The 19443-nt window shown below is 40.4% G+C and overlaps 1 protein-coding gene across 3 annotated transcripts; it reads right to left on the bottom strand.

Moving 5' to 3' along the window:
* Positions 1–337: 337 nt before the first annotated feature.
* Positions 338–19096, bottom strand: C12H12orf54 (chromosome 12 C12orf54 homolog). 3 transcript variants are annotated; one of them, XM_058309204.2, is made up of 12 exons: positions 19013–19096; positions 18332–18451; positions 17610–17637; positions 16368–16400; positions 15971–15999; positions 15449–15479; positions 14995–15033; positions 6990–7022; positions 4746–4770; positions 3071–3119; positions 1613–1876; positions 338–537 (listed from the first exon to the last, which is right to left on the bottom strand). In XM_058309204.2, exons 2-11 carry the CDS (start codon positions 18394–18396, stop codon positions 1735–1737), a joined length of 474 nt encoding a protein of 157 aa, XP_058165187.1. In that variant the 5' UTR covers positions 18397–18451; positions 19013–19096; the 3' UTR covers positions 338–537; positions 1613–1734. The 3 variants fall into 3 exon arrangements, with proteins under 3 accessions (XP_058165187.1, XP_058165185.1, XP_058165186.1); XM_058309202.2 differs by having other exon boundaries at positions 19055–19084; XM_058309203.2 differs by having other exon boundaries at positions 1613–1873; positions 19055–19084.
* Between the last annotated feature and the right edge of the window lie 347 nt (positions 19097–19443).

The following is a 19443-nucleotide window of genomic DNA, read 5'->3' as shown; positions in this document are numbered from 1 at the left end:
ACAAATTTTCTAAATAATCCTTTCTTATAGGAAATACTTTTGGGATTAATGACCTTTTCATAGGTTGGGAGATAGCATATGGGAATGAATGGTTGACTGCGAGACCATCTAATTCACAGGATATTCTAACTGAAAGGAACCTTCAGCATTCCCTAGTTCTGCCTCCTTTTTTACAGGAGCAGAAACCAAGGCCCACAACACAATAATTTGGACAAAGTCAGAGTTAGTTTGTGACCTTTTGATCTTGGTCTTCTCCTAGACTCTGAATCAAACACAGTACCACACTTGGACCTTCTACCACAACATTCCCCAACCAAGTAAGAACCAATAGGGAAAATATCTTGCATGTTACTCCGCATTTATTTTGTCAGTTGTTTGATTGCTGGTTTCTTTACTTGTTCATTGTAATGTCCTTGGGTCTCACTCGATTTTCAGATTCCCAGTTGCAGTCATGAGCCCCGGTATCGCCACCCATAGTTGCAGCTCCCTCTGGGTTCTGTGATGACGTCTGCCTAATATCTCCTCTTTCTCGTGCAACTGAAGTTGTGCCCAAGATGTCACGGTGGGTGGAAAATAAGAGCAATTTTATTCTCCCCTGCTGCTAATTTACCAGGCAGGAGGTTCCGAAAGTAAAAGCAATCCTCATGGTGATGCTTCTACATTCATGCCCCTATCCCAAGAGAGCCAACAAAAACTGAGGGAGGAGATCACTTGGTTGTAGACTTCCTTCTATGTTGTGTCCATTCTACAGGATCTCTGCTATCCTTTGTTTGCCATCTATTTTGTATTTAGGAGAAATGAAACTTCCTGCCTTAACTTCTGAAACAAAACTAGGTTTGAACACAGAGGTTTTGTGAGTGTATGTGTTCTTTCATGTTCATGAGGGAATCAGGAAGATGTAATCTAGTTGACAAAATATCTGAATATCTTGTGTATTGTGAGCGATTTATGGGAGGAAATATTAGAAATGGAACTATTCAAGAAAACACATAGTCACTGTACGTGGGCACCTACAGATGAGCCCAGTTTTCACTATCACCCATTACTCAGACTCTATTCTTAAAGAAACTCCCAGTGAGCCCTGTATAGAGCCATACAGAGGGTGTAGCAAGTCTATTCTATGCCACGGGGTGGACATCTGGGACAGTCTTCCCCTCATGTGGAGGAGGTGGCAGATGAGCCTAAGGAGCAGGGGAATTTAAAAGGATTGAAGAAATGGCCTATCACTTAAGCAGTTCCTTTGGGGGCAGTACCCTCAAGTACTTTATTAATCGAAACCCTGACAATACAGTCACTCTGGATTTACTGTGTTTTGACTCTTGGTTCTGAATTAAGCCCCAAAGGAAATGTAAGTTACCAGAGCACTTTTCAGAAGAGAATTATGGACCTCACAATCTTCAGTATGTTTTTAAACTTTCCACCCCTTTCCATCTCCTGTATCACATGATTGTCTCTCCCTGATTCCTGAACATTCTTCTCTATTCAGAACTATTCACACCTGACACACACTGGTTGGTTCTCTGTTTTGATCACAGAGACCAAAAGAGTCTGACTTGACCCTGCCCTCACCCTTCCACCCTCTCATCCCACTGCCCCTTGTTCTGTATGGCACCTGTTTGGTGGGGTGCTGTTCCGCAATGTTGGGGTGAGAGTGAACAGGGTGGCGCTCAGGAGAAGGCCATCTGGGTGAGACATCAGGAAGAAGCGGAGGAGGCTGCTTCCTGGGTTATAGGCTTAGTGGCCAGGGTAGAAAGCTGACTGATCAGTGAGCTGGGTCCTCGGGTCGTGGGCACGTGTCCTTGAGGTCTGCTCTCCAGTACTCAGCAGTGAGTGTCTCAAGTTTGGCGTCATCCAGGAATCTGGAGGTCTGACGCTGCTACATCAAATATGAGGAGGTTGCGGATATGTGAGGGAGAGATCTCCCCCTCCTGACACCCCTCCCAGACCTCCACTGTCCTTAGGGATTTCATTGTCACTCTCCTCCAGAGGATGAGCATCCCTGACTCCGGGAGTTGTGATTCCTTGATGAGCATGTGGCCCACGTGGCAGTGAGGAGGTAAAGTCATATAACCTGCCAGAACCTATTTCTTCCTCAGGAAAATTCCTCCTGCTTGCCTCAGAGGCATGTTAAAATTAAGTAAGGCCACAGCTCCAAAAGGGTTTGACCAATAGAAAATGCTCCTCTTATGTAAAAGAATTGCATTTAGAATTTATGTAGATATGAAATTACCTATCAGTTATTCCTCTCACGACTGTGGCACTGAGCAGGTTAAAGTCTAAAGATCTATGTCTTTAAGAGGAATGGTTTTTCTTTCACTATGGCCGAGTCTTTGAGACCAGCTAATAAGGATAAACTTAAAGAAACAGGGCTCTAGGGAGTTCACCTTCTCCATTTCCTGGTTCAAACCAGATAATATCTGAAAGATGTCAAACTGATTATTTTTAAATTGTATCTATTTTTAAAGCCCTCTGCAGAACATGCTGCTCCCATCTTTCTTAATCACCCTTGTCCTCTGTTTCTAAGTTGTCACAATTGGAAAGTCATTCCTAATGTCCAAATTAAATCCCTGGTATTGTGAGTCTGCCTGATTGCTTTTCTTCTCATCTTCTCAGGTTTGTTCTTATGGAGAAGAAATTGACATTTCCCAGTATGGAGGCATTTGGACTCCCAACTTTGATTTTTTTTTTTTTAAGTCCTTTTATCATAAGACTTAAAAGTCCCTGATTACTATCCCTTCTTCATCACTTTCCATTCTTGTCATTATTTCTGGGTTCCCTTATTCCCTCAATTAAATGAAGACCCTCCAAAATCTACTACAGGAAGTCTAGGACTGGCCTCAAGTTTCCAGGGGTTTCTGATGGGGGTGAGACCAGAAGAGGAGGCCCCAGCTATGTCTTTTACCATTAGTTGGGAGTGCTAGAGGCCCTCCTGCCCCTTGATAAAGAGGCGTGTATGGGAAGTAGAGGCTTCTGAAGGTCAAGGCTCAGAGCTGGCTGCATTCCTGGTTAACACACCTATATCCAGGGGGATGTCTATTCCCTTGGTAACTATCAGAAGAAGACCACTTACCTAGCCCTGGATGCAGATGATGTAGTTGTCATGAAGCGGTTGTTCATACCTAAAATAGATGCAGGAAGGGTCATCCAGTTACAGGCATCTGGAAATGTCTCCCTAAGAGCCAAGTTCACATCCCTAGTGTGGAGTAGAATCAGGTCAGGTGGGAGGAGCCAGAACTTGTGGATAATCTGAGAGGCCGCTGCAGAACGTAGGAGCAGAGATTAGTGCTACCAGGGAAGAACAGTAAATCATGGCCACTGGGCTTTTGTTCAACCAATGCTGGGCATTTAGGAGTTGACCAAAAGCCTCAGCCCTAGGGCACTGCCACTGGAACAGGTCCCTGGTTTCTCACTTCTAGTCTCCATCTTCCCTATGGAAAATGGATATAATGAGATTGAATTCTCCTCATCTCATTCTGAATTTCACTCCACTCCCCTTTCAAGAGGCAGATAAGCAACAGTAGCAGGATCTTACATCCATATGTTTACAGTCTAGTTCATCAGATGGGATGTTCCCAGGGCCCTGCATGCAGTGAAGTTCTGGAAATCAGACTTCCTTGGATGAAGAAGAAAATCCTTCAAGAGGAGCTAAGCTTGGCTCCTTTGAAGTTTTCACTCACAGGGAATCAGCATCCAAGAAAATTTCTTCTGTAATTCACAATGGACTCTTCCAGGCTACATTCCTTATCAGTCTGTAGTAGAGTTGATTGGCCAGGCTTGGCAAAAATGAGAGAGGTTTCTCTCTGGCCCAGATTTGTGTTGAAAAAGCCTCAAGAAGGTTCAGATTCTTATGGACTCTCTTTTATGGAGGGGGCTAGAAAAGCATGGAGTTGTTGCATTTTCCAGAAGTGGAACTCTCCTTTTGATTTCTTCCTTCTTTTGATCAAAGATGAATCTCTTTTTTTTGACTTCTTCCTCCTCCTTCCTTCTGCACCCATATCTAAAGTCTCCTCAGCCCTTTCATGGGGCTTGGATATCTCTGAATTAAATCTGATTTCATTCTGAAATAAGAGGATCTTTCTTTGGGCTCAATCATTTGGATGCCTGATACTTGGAGTGTGATCCATGAGCCAGCATCACATGGAAGCTTGTTAGAAATACAGAATCTCAGAATCTCAAACCCTACCGCCTACCTACTGAATCAGAATCTGCTTTGTAACAAGGTCCCAGGTAATGTATATAGATATAAAAACTTTAAAAGGCCTGATTTGTAAGCTCCTTCTTGAGTGGGTAGAGGAAAGAGCTACATATATGGCTTTTATGCTATAACCCTAGACTCCTGAGTATATGGGATATTTTCCTGAAACAATAGAACTTGCATCTTGACTTTTACAGAAGAGTTGGGAAGCTGCTCACCTCTTTGGTTTTTGTCTCCCCTTCTACTGAAAAGAACCCTGTCTGGCTGAGGCTTAGGATGTTTTTAGGTCCTCACCTGCCATGCCAAGGGAGAAAGGGCTCTTGCTGTCCCTATCCAGGTAACTGAGCTAGAAAGAAAAGAAAACTAGCAGTGGTTTGGAGACTTCAAGGAAAGTCAATGTCCAGCTTGGCTGAAGAGGGAAAGGAAAAGAGGACCCAGATTCCACCTCTGTGTTGAAAGGAAGACCCCAAGAAAAGACTTTGGATGAACTCCTCCTTTATCCCTCCTACCACTCTTAGTTTATCCAAACCTTAGAATACTGATCTTTTACCTCGAATCCGAGCATCTTCCTGCAGCTGAAAAACAATGACAATTCAGAGAGTCAAAACCTCAGGGGGCCTTCAGTTTACCAGCTGTAGGCTTGGTCAAATGTAGGGAGGGCTATTTAGAAAGGGTGGGCCTCTTGGGAATGATACTGAATTCTAAGATTCCTGAAGGCAGAATTTGTGTTGTCTTTGTATCCCACACTCCCAATCACTTAACATAATGACCTGCATGCAGCATAAGTTTAGTAAATGTTTCCTGAATAATGAATAAATAAATAGAAGCCATCTGTCACCTATTTAGGGGTGGGAGACACAACTTATTATTTGCAGTTATAACTATTGAAAAAATGACCTTATCTCTTTTATTCTTTTCTGCCTTTCTGCGCTACCTTTTCTGGCCTCTTCATTGAGCGCTCAGTGTTTCTCTTTTGTGAACCCTTAAGGACCTGTGACAAACCTTTAAAAGAATCTTTCTCATTAACTCCTTAGTACATAGCTGCTGCCTATACCCTTTGGTTTCCCTGAGTCCGCCAGAGTTGGCCAGGTAAACTTTTGGCACACGGAGGCTTTAAAACTGGGTCTCATGTTTGCCTAATCAGCAAGAAAGGGCATTTTAATCCTGCCTCTCTCTAGGGAGTCCTTTGTCTGGCTTTCTTCCCCCAGTATTTAAGTATAAAAAGTCCTTATTAATGGCGCCGCACACACGGAGGGCTGACATAGATGACGCAACAAAAAGAAACACAGATTCCCATGCCGCTGACAACAACAGAAGTGGACAAAGGAATTACAGCAAATAGACACAGAGAACAGACAACCGGGGGTGGTGGCGGGGAAGGGGAGAGAAATATATAAATAAATCTTTTTTTAAAAAAGTCCTTATTAGTCGGCTGTGATTGCAGTATCTGTTTTGTCTGCACCAGCCTGGGGGATACAAAGGTAAGGATCATATCTGATTGACTCCATGTGGAAGCACTAGAAGAGAGCTTCAGCACAAAAGCTATCAGAAGTGACTGTTAACCTCACGTATAGGCCCTGAGAAGTTGGAGGCCAACATGCACAAGTCCCACTTACATATGACACTAGTTCCACCAGCCCAAGTCCTGACCAGAGTCACCCCAAGCCTCAGGGAACTAATGTTTGGAGTTGGGTAGAGATACCTTGACCCCAGAGGCAAAATTTGGGTGAAAATATCTAATCTCTATCCATTGCTCGTTTTACCTGCAGACGGTGGGGGCAAAGACTTCTTAGCCTGCCCTAGGCCCAGACATAACAGCAGGATAAAGGTTATGGCCTCTTGGATTAGAGAAAGGGGCTCAGTTCAGAGGCCAAAACTCATCCAGATAGTGCAATAGAGGACATTTCTTTTCAATGCCTTCTCAATCCCTTTGCCCATCAAGACTCCCCAACTAGGAAGAGGGAACTACTAAGACTAAACAAGGTTCATATTATATTTAGAAGCTAATTTTAGCAAAACTATATCTTTATTCAGAAGAACAAAAGTTATCTGTAAGGAAATTTTCCATTTGCCCTGGTTTTATAATTGTACTTGTTCTAAGTTATATTTTCCTGTGTTTACAGCCTATGTAAACAGTCCATTAATAAATTGTGTGGATGGGCCCTGTTGCTTACCACTGTAGCAAAGAACAAGAAAATCAGATGAGACTGTGGGCTTGGGACAACTGAGACACATCAGCACTTTGGGCAAGATAATATTATAACTCAGTATTTGAGGCAGACCAGTAAATGGGCTTATTTGACTATATTGTTTAAATATTTGATTAATGCTTAGAAAAGAGACTGCAATCTTCATAGAGGAAAAGCAGAGGAGGAGAATTGCCTTTATGTAGCCCAAGAAGTTTATCTCTGGCCTCTAATTTGCACGTTCCAGCAGTTAACGGACATACTCTCCTAATCAGGTAGTTTCAACATACCACTTAGGACTATCCCCAGATTAGTCACTTTTCAGTGTTCAGTATAACCACAAATAGTATTTTTGCTGAGAGAAGTTCTGGTAGATACAATTTTCTCTATATTTTATCAGAGTTCCCTCAAAGGAATTGTTAAGCATTTTCTTGCCTTAGCTGCCTGAATTTACAAGCCAGTGCTACTCTCTAAAGGGGAAAATCACTAAATAAAGAAATGAAGCTAAAACCTTGAGCTGAGCCAATATGTCAGTAGAGCATGGGAAAAATGGGTGCAAAGGCAGGTGGTAAGGCCAGGAAACTTAGAGAATTGAAATTTAATCTCACCTCCTCTTGTATATCCCTAAAAGCCATCAGCACCTGATGGAAGACAAAAATAAGAGAAAATTTAACATTATAGGCTATCACATTATAATTTGTAAAGGGATTTTGTGTGTGTTTGTAAATAAAGTTTTATTGAAATAATCATGTAAATTTGATTATATTTTTTAACTTTTTTAATTGTCTTTTTTAAAGATACATAGATCACAAAAAAATGTTACATTAAAAAATATAAGAGATTCCCGTATACCCCATACCCCACCCCCCCACTCCTCCCACATCAACAACCACTTTCATCACTGTGGCACATTCACTGCATTTGGTGACTATGCTTTAGAGCACTGCTGCTCCTCAGGGATTAGAGTTTACATGGTAGTTTACACTCTCCCCAGTACATTCAGTGGGTTAAAGACAGCCTACCCAATGGGAGAAAATATGGAAAGGAATTTTATGTACAGAATTGAATTACCTAAACTCCCAACCAGTAGACTGTAGAGTATAAAGGCCAAGAAACTATGACTTTCTTAGCTCCAGCAATAAATCTGATTGATTTCCACTCTGCATATATTTCTGGACCACCGTTTCTCCATATTGTAAATAGGTGAAATACAGGAAAAGTTATTTAAAGAGGACTGGTTTGGGAAAGTAATGTATAAGCAAAATTGTTATTAGATTTTCTGTTTGTCTTTTTTCTGAAGTTAAGCTTAGCTGTTAACATCAACACATATTTGTGTGTTTACATTGCAATACACAGGACAACACCACCAAATATTGGGGAGGATATAAGGCAACTGGAACTCTCACACCTTGTTGGAGAGAGTGTAAATTATATATGGTCACTTTGAACAAAGCTTTGACCATTTCTTATAAAATTAAATGTATGCTTACTTATGACCCAACCATAGATGGATACAATGACTATTGTTGCCTCATTTTGGGAAAAGGGTGGGAGCTTTAAGACAAATAGCTGTATCTTGTTAGGAGAAAATAAAAAGTTTCTTTGTTGATATTTGGAAGTTTCAGTGTGTGTACGAGGATGCATATGGAAGCTGAGCAGTCAAAGGGTGGACTGTGCCAGTTAACAATTTACTGCCTCTCAGCTCTAAATTCATCCTTTGTTATATCACAGGTTTCCCATAATTACTGGTTTCCAATAAAATGGTCTTCTGGCCCTTATGTAAGTAACTCACTCTTAACTAACACAGTAATTGTAAAAACATAAAATAGTTGTGCAACTACATAACATTTAATTAAGATTACTTTCATAAAAATGCCAAGGAGGAGTCATTGAAAAACCACAAGGTCACTGAAAATCACATTGTTCAATTGAGACTGGCAGAAGAGACTGTGGAGAATTTCACTCATTTTTTTAAATCAGAAGGCCTTAGTCGTTGATTTAATGACTAGTCTTTTCCTGCTCAGACATATGAGAAATTGATATTAGAGGTTTAAAAGTGATTGATCCTGGGAAGTGGATGTGGCTCAAGCAATTGGGCTCCCACCTACCATATAGAAGGTCCCAGGTTCAATTCCTGGGGCCTCCTGGTGAAGATGAGCTGACACAAAAAGATGATACAACAAAAAAGAGACACAGAGGAAAGACAATGAGAGACACAGCAAACCAGAGAGCTGAGGTGGCTCAAGCAATTGAGTGCCTCTCTCCCAAGTTGGAAGATCCCAGGATCAGTTCCTGGTGCCTCCTAAAGATAAGACAAAAAGAGAAGACAAGCAGACACAGAAGAACACACAGCAAATGGATGCAGTGAGCAGACAGCGAACACAAGCAGGAAGGGGGGTGGGGAATAAATAAATAAAATAAATCTTTTTTTAAAAAAGTGATTGATTCTCCCTTTTTTCTCAACTTTAGTTAAGAGTTTAAGTGTACATCCTAGAAAGTTAAGATTGAGATACTGAAATATTTATCTGTGTGAAGGCTTCTTAGAAATCCCAAGTAAATGTCTGTGTTGTATGATAGTTCACAACAGCTTGCTCTGGCTATATTATGGGCATGACTAGATTCTGTACTCTTATAACAATTCTAATATAAATTGAAACATGCCACTTTTATTTTTACAAATTAGCCACTTTGTTCATTTAAGATGGCCAGGAAATCAAGAATTTTTTGTCAAAGTGAACAAGGCATAAATCTTTATAGAATCAGAAGCCACTCAAAAATTCATTAAATGTAAATATCTTTTAAAGCAATTTTTACAAAACAGGGCCAATAATATGAATTCTGAGACTTACTACTCATGGCATAGCTTCAGCTAGAAAATTGAAACACAAATTCCAAGTGATGACCTGATGAGCTTATTTATATCTTTCAGTTCATAATTTTCAGCTCCCAAAACCTCATTTTGACAAATCTAAAAAATTCCACTCATTTTAGGACATTTGATTAAACTATTGTCCATGAAGAAAGATATTTTTCCAACTGAATCCCTTTAATCCAATTTTAGAGTAAACACTTTAATTCCTAAGATATAGGCCCTGTTCTAAGGAATCAAAATAGTCTTTTTTCCTGCCCACAGAAAGGACAGAATCATTATTCTTTTGCTCTCTTCTCAATACTTTAGAATTTTCCAACAAATTCAGGTCTTAGTTTCTCAAATCTAATAAATTAAACACAAAAGCACAAGGCATACTATCCTTCTGTTATTATTCTCTTTCAAATAATTGTCAATAGATTTGGGGATGTGCAAGACATTTTAAAGCATTCTTAAACACTTGTTGTTAGCCTTGGATGTCACAGAGAGAATCTGGGATTTGTGCTATTTTACAATCTTTAGAAATAGTCTAAAGAAAATTAGAACAGATAGAGATACCCTAGTAACAAAGCAATCTTCCATTATAAATCATGCAAAACAAAATGTTGTTTCAACTATTGAAATTATACATGAATAATTTAATCAAGTGTTAATGCATTTTACTGTCTTACCTCCAGCTATAGCTAACTGAAAAACAATCCTACTTTTGGCTAATGACAGGAACCCAATCACATTCAGGCAAGATCTCCAAATCAATAGGACCAGTTGGCACCGTAACTCGCAGAAACAACAACTCACTAGCAATTACACAAAAATTAATCACTATATATGGACTCAGTTTGGCATTCAAATGGGATAAAACTAACCACTCCATTCATCAGGTTGACTCATTTAATTTTTGAGAGGTTTACTTTGAAGCTAACTCATTCTGAAGAGTCCAAATCTTTCAGGAAATTATGTTTTCTGCTGCATTAATCAAAGGTCACAGTCGAGTATTTGTCAGCCTATTTGAGCAACTCCAGAGGTACAATAACTTCTTTTCTTCTCAGAAATGGAGCCAGGAGGTTTCGTTTTCTAAGGAAAATAGTAACTTTGCCTCATCATCATCTAAGAATTAAAGTATATTGCTCCTCAGCATTTGCTCTAAGGTACTGATGGAGTTTAAATTAGTCATTACACAATTCTTACTAAATGATTGTCAAAGATGTGGGAAATGTGGGAGATGTAGGGAGAGGGGCATATGGACTCCCCTATATATTCTATGTAATATTTATACAATCTAAGTATCTTTCTTAAAAAAATAAAATTATAAAAAAAAAAATAAAATTTTTAAAAACTGTCAAAGGAAACAGACATTTGAGAGGGCTCACCTAATGAACCTGTTCCTGAGGGTTTCTGCCTTCTAACTTTGCATCATCAGATCCCTAGAAAGCAGCATGTTTTCTTGGCAATCTAAATGTTCCTATTAAAATTTTTTATTAACACTATATTCTTAACTTTATTGGCTTTATTGGACTTAATGTAAGACATCTCATAAAAATATTATCCAAAATATTGATCTCATATAAATATCCGCAGGGGTATTTTTTTTTTAATTATGTACTTGGAAACTTTTGTCCCTGATCATAAAATGTTATAATTTTTTTGAAGGAAATGATAGCTTTATTTTCCTTTTCACCTTGGCTAGGAGGCTCAGAACTCAGTTTTATGATTGGTTTCATTTAGATATATTTTTTCTCTAATAAGTGATATATTTTATTGAATTTATATTTTTATTAGAAGTTAGATTATGTATTTTTAAATGTGTAGAGTGCAAATAAATCCAAGTATTCATCATAGGGTCACTTTATATTTTTTAATTGCCATAAAACTGACATATGGATGTCTGGATCAAGACTGCAGCAGATATTTGCTAAAAACACCCCTCTTCTTCACATAGAAACAAATATTCTCTAAATTAGTATACTAATGGAATACTATAAATCCTTACTCAAATACCACAAGAAAATTTTCGTGGACCAGAAAGGTAGTGGCAATACATAGCTGTGAGCAGGGGAAAGATCAAGAATCAGGATCTGACTGTAGCACTCCAAAGGAAATTATGGTCTGGACACATGTTCCCCACTCACATGGAGACTGAATTAGCTCACATTCTTGAATGGTGACAGAAGATGCTCGAAAATCATTTTTAAAAGAGGGCTTAATTATGACACTCATACAAATATAAAATGAACAGTCACCAAAGGTTTTATTTAATTCATTAATTAATGATGGAATCATTGAGATGTTACAATCTGTGAAAGGAGAATTTCATGTATGAATTTATAGTCAGATAAGATATGCTAAAATATATTTAAAACAGTCAAAATGGTCAATATCCAATACAGGATGGTAATCAATTGCATCCTGCTGGAGGCAATTCTATGGACAAAAACTGCTTGCATTAACGTCAATTTTCTGCAACTGACATCGCTGTGAAACAGCTCAAAGACAAGAAAGGCAGAAATAACCTAGGTAGGTGAGCTAGACAGAATCGACCATATTTCAAAGTCTTCCACAATTTCACAGCAAGGCAGTGGAAGTTGCACAAGAATGAGAACCTGGCATGTACCACCCATAGGCGTGGGTCCTAAAACTGCACTCGCCTCCACTGGCAAGAGCCTAAGCTTCCAACGGAAGACCTCTCTGGGTCATGACGGCCAGGAGAGGGTACCCAAAACTGTGGCGGGAAAGGTAATACAAGAGATAGAATGCCAAAAACAGATGAGCTCCCATATCTCTTTTCCCAAATCAATCTATAAATTGAAGAAAACTGTAATCAAAATCAGGATTTTTTTTTTCATGAAATATGCATCCAAGAATAACCAAGACAATTTGGAAAAGAGTAACAGAAGGTCTTGTACTGATAGATATCAAATCATTTTATGAAGACTGAGTAGGTAAAAATAATATAGAATTGACTGAGAAGTAAATGAATATACCAGGGAGATTCTCAGCCTGAGGTTCGGAGGTTGGGATGACAACTTTTGACTGTCACAACTGGAGAGAGGTAGGGTGGGTTTTGGGTGGGGTAGGACTTGCTACTGCCATCTAGTGGGTGGAGGCCATGGATGCTACTGAACACCCTCCACTGCGCAGGATAGCACTTCCACAACAGCCTAAAATGTTGATAGTACAAAAGTGGATAAATTCTTGCATAAAGTATTCAGAAATAGACCCTTGCATTTATGGAAACTGGTATATGATAGAAATGGCTTTATAGATCAGTGGGGGGAAATACTGCCTATTCAAAAAACAAGGTTGAGAATACTGGCTTTGTACAGACAAAAAGTTATTTCTGAAATTCAAAGAATACTCATAAATAAATTCCAGTTAGATAAAAAACAAAAAATTATTTATAAACTATAAGACTACCAGAATATAATACAAGATAATGAGCATAGAAAAGAATTTTAACCAATATGTAAAACAAAGAAAAAGTATGATAAATTTGACTACATAAATCTTCTATATGTCAAAAGGCAGACTGTGAAAATAATGGTGAGCAGATTTTTACAACATATATAACAAAGGACTAGTATCCAAATTTTATATATATATACAAATTAATTTGTATTTGTACATATATTTGTATATCTATATTTGCAAATATAGAAGTCTATACATACAATACACACACACATGAAAAAGATTTAACAAAACAAGTAGAAATATGTTTAAAGGTATGGGGTATGAAGAGGTAGATCACAGAAGAAGAAATACAACTGATCAATAAACATAAGAATGCAGAATCCACCTTATTGGCAATCCAGTATAGTCAATAATAAAATACCAAATATTTTTAAATAATAAAATAATAAAAGTCAAATAATGTCAATTGTTGGAGAATTGAGAGGAGGTTTGAACTCTCATACAACTAGCACAAGGATAGACATTTTAGCATTGTTTGTGTTGGTGAAATATTGAAAACAATCATATTGCCCAGCAATAGAAGAAAAAGAAAAGTAAGATGTGAACAATAAATAAACAAAGTAGAATTAAATATATTGCATATAAAAAGATGTATCTATCGCCTGTGGTACTAGATCTTAAGAATATATCCTGAAATTTTTTATGAAGGTTAGTTGCAAAACAGCATGCTATTTTTATGCAAATTTTTAAAATGCATACACAATCCTATACATATTTCATGTATATATATTAATTACACACATATAATTCACATATTTATATGAATTTTAAAATGGACTGGTGGAAGAATGACCGAACTCAATATACTGATTGCTTTCACAGAGGGGAAGGTGGTCCAGGGACCTCACCTTTGTTGTAATGCTCTATTTTTATTTCAAAGGGTTTTGAAGCAAATATAACCATATTAACAGTTAATTCTGAGTGGAAGGAGCATTTGTATTTGTTAAATTATTCCTTGAACTTTCTTGTCTATTTTTAGTTTCTCAGCAAGAGGAGGAAAGGGAAAAATCTGAGTTGAGACACAACGTAGTGTAATGGGGAAGAAGCAAGCTCTTGAGCCAGACTGCCTGGTTTCAAATATCAGTAGCACAGAGCCTCACTGGCTATGTGAGAAATCATTTAATCTTTCTGTGCCTCATCTATAAAATGAGATTGATAGAGCTAAGAGTATCTACCCACAAAGATTTTTATAAGAATTAAGAGTTAAGAATTTAAGCTCTTACACAAGTGGGTAGCTATTTAACAAAGTGTTCTATGTTTATTTGCTTTCTTACCAGGAAAACATATAATCACATCCTCTGCTGTACTTCCAAGGCTCTTGGTTCATACTCTTGTAAAAGCACTTAGCAAACTGCAGCAGTAGTAGTTCTTAATATGCTTTTCTTTCTACTCAGGTATGAGATTCTTGAGAAAAGGAATATCTTTTTAATACCTGGTTCTTGGTGAGAGATGCCAAATAAAGGCTGGATTCAGTTTAATTTTGTTTGTGCTTTGTTGTCTGAATGAAGATCTGTCTTGATCTGAAACAGCTTGGAAATGTATAGACATATCAGCCTTCACTGTGGGGACCAGAGCACAACTTGGTCACATCGAGCCTATGACAAAGGCTGAACCTGTGCTTTCAAATCTGTGGCAATCACTGAGAACTGAGGAATTAAAACCCCTTAAAACAATACTGCAGGGGCATTTTCAGGACTTGGAATTGTCCTGAATGACATTGCAAAGACAGATATAGGCCATTTCCTATCCTGCCATAACCTACAGAAGGGACTGGGAGACTAAGTAAGTACACTGTAAACTACAATGTAAACTAGAATCCATGCTGTGTGGCAATGCGCCAAATGCGGTCATCAATTGCAATGAATGCACCACACTAATGAGGGAGATTGGAGCTGTGGGGAAGAGTGGGAGGTGTGGGAAGTGGGGCATATGGGAACCCCTTATATTTATTTATGTGGCATTTTGTGTAATATAAGTATTTTTTTAATAAATAAAAAATATATTAAAAAAAACAACAACGATACTGAAACAGGGCCCACACTGATAGCTTCAGGATAAGTGGGGTCAGGAGGGGTCCTGGGGTGCACAGACATGAGGAGTCGGGGAATTGGAAACTGGATGAATAACTGCACAAGATGGGTGGAAGCATGCTAATCCTTCAGCATAATGCAACCTGCTCAAAGAGAGAGAAAGAAATTTGCCTCCTTCTTAACCCCCATCTCCCCTCTCCCACCTCTCACCATGCTGTCCAAAGATGACCCCTCAGTACTCACCTGGTCCCACAGGGTTTCGGTGATCGTCACCTGTATTTCCTGTTGGAGTAAGAGACAAATCTCGAGACTGTTACTCTGACTCCCCCAGAATCGTGATTGGCACAAAGTAGGTATCAATCTGTTGATTCAACCCATGCTCCTGCTCTTTCATGATCTATCGTTTGGGTGATGGGTATAAACGGACTCAAATGTTTACTTGTGCATACCAAGGCCAGCACAGCCTGCCTATCCCTGGAGTCATCCGGTTTGGTAGTGACATTGGAGATGTTACCTGGTCTTGGTGGACAATGGCCCATTAGCTAGTCAAAACCACCCCAAACTACAAAGCCTCCAAACCCTCCAATATATGGTCCTTATCAGGCAGCTTTCCTGCCCCCTGGCCACAGCCTCTTCTCCCTTCTGCTAAGGAACCAGGAACCCCAAAAGAAATACTGCATTTGGATTTCTTACCCACCTGTGGTATCACTGTGTCTTCTACGGATTTGCTGGAAGAAAAAATGATGTGAACTTGAAGATGAGCAGACAACATAAGGCAAAGGCTTCACCTAACCTCCTTCAAAACTCCTAGCAAGAATTTTCAAAGTTTCTACACTAAAAATGCAAGAAGGATAGCCAGGGCCCTGCCTCCCACCTCTACTGTGCTCTCTGGGACTTGTCACCTCACCTTTCCAGTATCTTTGCTGTTATGACAGCACTTTGAGGACTCCAAAGCATGAAGGAGTGGAAGTGATGGCGGTGTTGTTATCATTACGCCTTACCATTCTCTCGCCTAATCGCGTTCACTCTCCTCCCTCCACCCCCCACCCCACCAAACCTGTTCAGCAGCCCAGGTCCCTCTTGAGAAAGTAGATCCAGTTATCTCTCAAACTGCTTTCATTTTTCTACTCTCCAAAAGTGTTCTCCTTTCCCTCGTGACCTCTGAGGGAGTAAGGATGGGGATGGAAGGCTGAGGAAGAAGTTGAAAGATTTTGCTCACTCTTCACAGCACAACTGCAGCTCTTGTTCCTAAAGACCAATAGAATCAGCGCCAGTCACCAGGGGCAGGGGTGATGTATACAGGGTCAGAGGGGCCACTGGCAGGAAGGAAAGGGACTCAAGGAGATGAACTTGAGCACCAGGGTCAACCTATCATGCTGGTGGATCCTGAGCAAGCTCAGGCTGGACCTTCTGGCCCTGTGGAAACCTGTGTATGGGTGACACATCAGAGGAGGGTCAGGGGATGGGGGAAAAAACTGTAGGAGGGAGGGGTATGTCATTACCTCCTAGAATGTTTCAGGGGCCCTGGGGTGGGACCCTCAGAAGGGACTGGAGAAAAGGGAAAGACTGAAAGGTGATGGTGGGGAAAACATATATCAGAATCCAAAGATCCTCACATTTCTGGCCTGTGGTTCCTGTTTATACAGCCCCTGCCATTAAAGAAAGCAATTTGTTATTCCACACAAGCGTAGGGAGGCAGTAAGCATAGAGGGCCTGGGGGATACTGAAGAGAGCAAAAACTAAGCCCAAGAGGACACTGAGCCTATAGGTTCTCCAGGGTTGAAGGGATTTCTTGATGAACATAGATTTAAGGTAGCAAGAACAGGGTGGAAATGAGGTCTCTCTCTTTGGAGCCATCATAGCAGATGGCTGAGGCACAGAACTCTTGATAGCTAATGTCCTGGTTCTCCAAGGAACCGGGGACACGTGTTCCTTACTCCAATTACCAGTTGTGCCCCTTACCCTCAAAAGCCCTTACTTTAGAGACTCTTGCCCCCATGGGATTCCATCTACCTGTTCCAGGGAGTGGGGAGGGGAGAAAAAATAAAACAGAACTGGGGTTCAGGTAGAGTTTTCTCCCCCAGGCTGAGTTTTAATCCAAACCCTTACAAGCAGAGGTGGTGAATAATCCACACGCTGGGTAAAGGGCACCAGGGGGAAGGGTTAGGAAGTGTGTAATAGCTGAAAGAGAGAAAGAGAAAGAGAGAGAGAAGAAGGGGAAGGAGAAATGCATTTACAATGAAATTCTAATCATTTGTTACTGGAAATTGGAGCAGAGGTAGATTATGCATCCATAAACCAGGCCCTGGGGTAGGAGCTTTGACCCACAGATCCCATCCTCCAGCAGTCTGTCCTGTGAGAAAGGTGTGGCTGGCCTATATGCTAAGCTATAGTACAGAAAAGCGGGAATTCCAACTTAGGTCTATCTGACTCCACCCTATGCTATGACTTCTCTAAAAGAGCTTTAGTTACTTTGTCCCTCACATTTTACAGCAGAGTTGTCATAAACCTAATTATACCGCAGTAGAAAGAATTTGGAATTTAGAGACAAAGAGTTTTGTTTGAATTCCAGCTTCACCATGCTGCAGCTCTGAGACTTTCAGCAGGCCTCTCTGCCTATGTGAATCTGTTTCCTCATCTATAAAACAGGAGGAATGATCTTTACCTCAAAGGGCTAGTGGGAGGAGAATGTGAAAACCTTTGTGACTGTAAAGGCCATTTCAAATATTATTGTTAAAATTACTATTTTTGCAGTGTTTCATCCCCTTTGGCTGCCAATACCCCTGCTCTTCAGCAGAGAAGTCAAGGTTCTGGTGCTTTCTCATACAGAACCCTAAGAAATGCCAACGTTTACTCACTCTTTTCTCTTTATGGTCCTGCCGCTGTCTGGAAGAGAATTCATATTCTTAGAGTGACTCCCAGCTTCCTCCAAGTTCCAGGCTTCTCAATTCCTCCCCAGCTCTCAGGCCCAGTTAGTGAGCACTTTAATAAGATAGGCAGCCTAGAAACCTAGAAGATACTTTAAACTCTCTTTCTCCATGAATTCCTCCAAACTTTCCTCTCAGAACATTTCTCGCATTCTCAAATCAAGCCCCAATTCCATTCAGAAGCTTTCCTGACACAGAAGCAAGCCCTCCGTTTTTCTGATTTTTTGGCTACCATTGCCTTGGTCTCATATTTGGCATCAAGCAGCAGCTTCTGGCCCTCCTCTCCACCCCAGCTGAAGGGAAGAATGGTTTGGGATGGCTGGCTTTGATTCACAGCACAGAAGCCATAAAGCATTTCTTAGAGAAAGTTTACTCTGGGGTAAATAAATGTCTCTAGGTTGTATAGTTGCCTTACTACATCTATAAATCCCAAAGGAATTGCAGGCCGATTCCCACCCCCTAAATTAGAATGTCAAAGATGTACTATTGTCCCTTCCATTGAAGGAGTAAAGGAGTGTGCATGAAAGTCTCCGTCTTCCCCAAGCATGTGCAGCCGGCTAAAAACGGGTCATCTATAGGAGAAACCACATCGTTTTCTCCCATAGAGCACCTAGAGCGAAGGACTCTGGAGGACCATCAAGAGCCCCATTTACCTTATCGGCTGTCTGGAGGTCCTTCCTTCCCGCTGTCTTTGGTCCTGATAAGCATGCTGTGCCATTTGTCTTTGGACAGACACCAGTGACTCTGGAGCTAAGGATGGAGATAACTCCAGGCTGTGAGAAGATAAATGAACAGGAGCAAAGGAAGGTGTTGGTGAGGAGAAAAGCACTGAACCACTGGAAAACCACCAGGACAGGTGTCTCAGTGGTTCCAAGTCTGTTTTGAATAGATCACTCTCTGTGTGTATCAAGAATAAGGACAGGAAAGGAAGGATTTCCCCCTAAGTCCTCCTGCCCTCTCTTCATAAAAGAGACAATTTAAGTAAAAAATAACAGCTGGCTGAGATTCGAGGGAAGGGGTTGGGCAGAGATTCCCTGAAGGGAGAGTGGGTTCTCAGGCAAGGAAACGAAGACGTGTATATGAATTAAAGACTAGCAAACACTCCACTCCACCTTACAGACAGAATCTTCATGGTCAACTAAGTGTAGAAAAACAGGCTGGAGGTCAGTCAGCTCCTGCCTTTGAGTGCTTTGTAAAGGAAGAGGGAAAATCCAAAGCTGATACCATCAAAGAACTCAGATAAGAGACAAATTCTTCTTTGAGAAGTTTCCTGCCCAGTTTTCCCACCTCCACACCCCAGTCAGGAACAAGGCCAATCATAGCCAGCAACTTACCTAGCTGGACTCCCCAAATCACACTTCACCCTCACACCTTACCCCATAGGCTTTCTCCTCTCAGAGCCCCATCTCACACCAACCCCCTCTCCCCATATCAACCTTGCCCTTTTACACACTTCTGTGACCTCACCTGTGACCTCACAGGCCTGGAACAACTGGCCTTCCCTTCCCTACCTCACCCCAGTCTCCGTTCTATCCAAATGAAAATGCAAAAATAATGGACTAACATGGTGAAATATAATCTGACACAATTTAAATTTCATGAACTTTTTGCTGCTTCCCTGCCCTCCACTCAGTGCATCAGACAGACATTTCTTCTGAGAGATGGCAGGAGTGAGCCCAGATAAAGAATCCATCTTTTTTACTTTCAATTATTTCAAAATAGGGTGGGAAAAACCAGGCTTTCGAATTCAAGAGCTAAAGTCCTT

This window comes from Dasypus novemcinctus, chromosome 12, assembly GCF_030445035.2.
Source record: "Dasypus novemcinctus isolate mDasNov1 chromosome 12, mDasNov1.1.hap2, whole genome shotgun sequence".
Classification (NCBI taxonomy): domain Eukaryota; kingdom Metazoa; phylum Chordata; class Mammalia; order Cingulata; family Dasypodidae; genus Dasypus; species Dasypus novemcinctus.
Note: the sequence above shows the minus strand (reverse complement) of the source record. Positions and strands in the feature narration are given on the sequence as shown.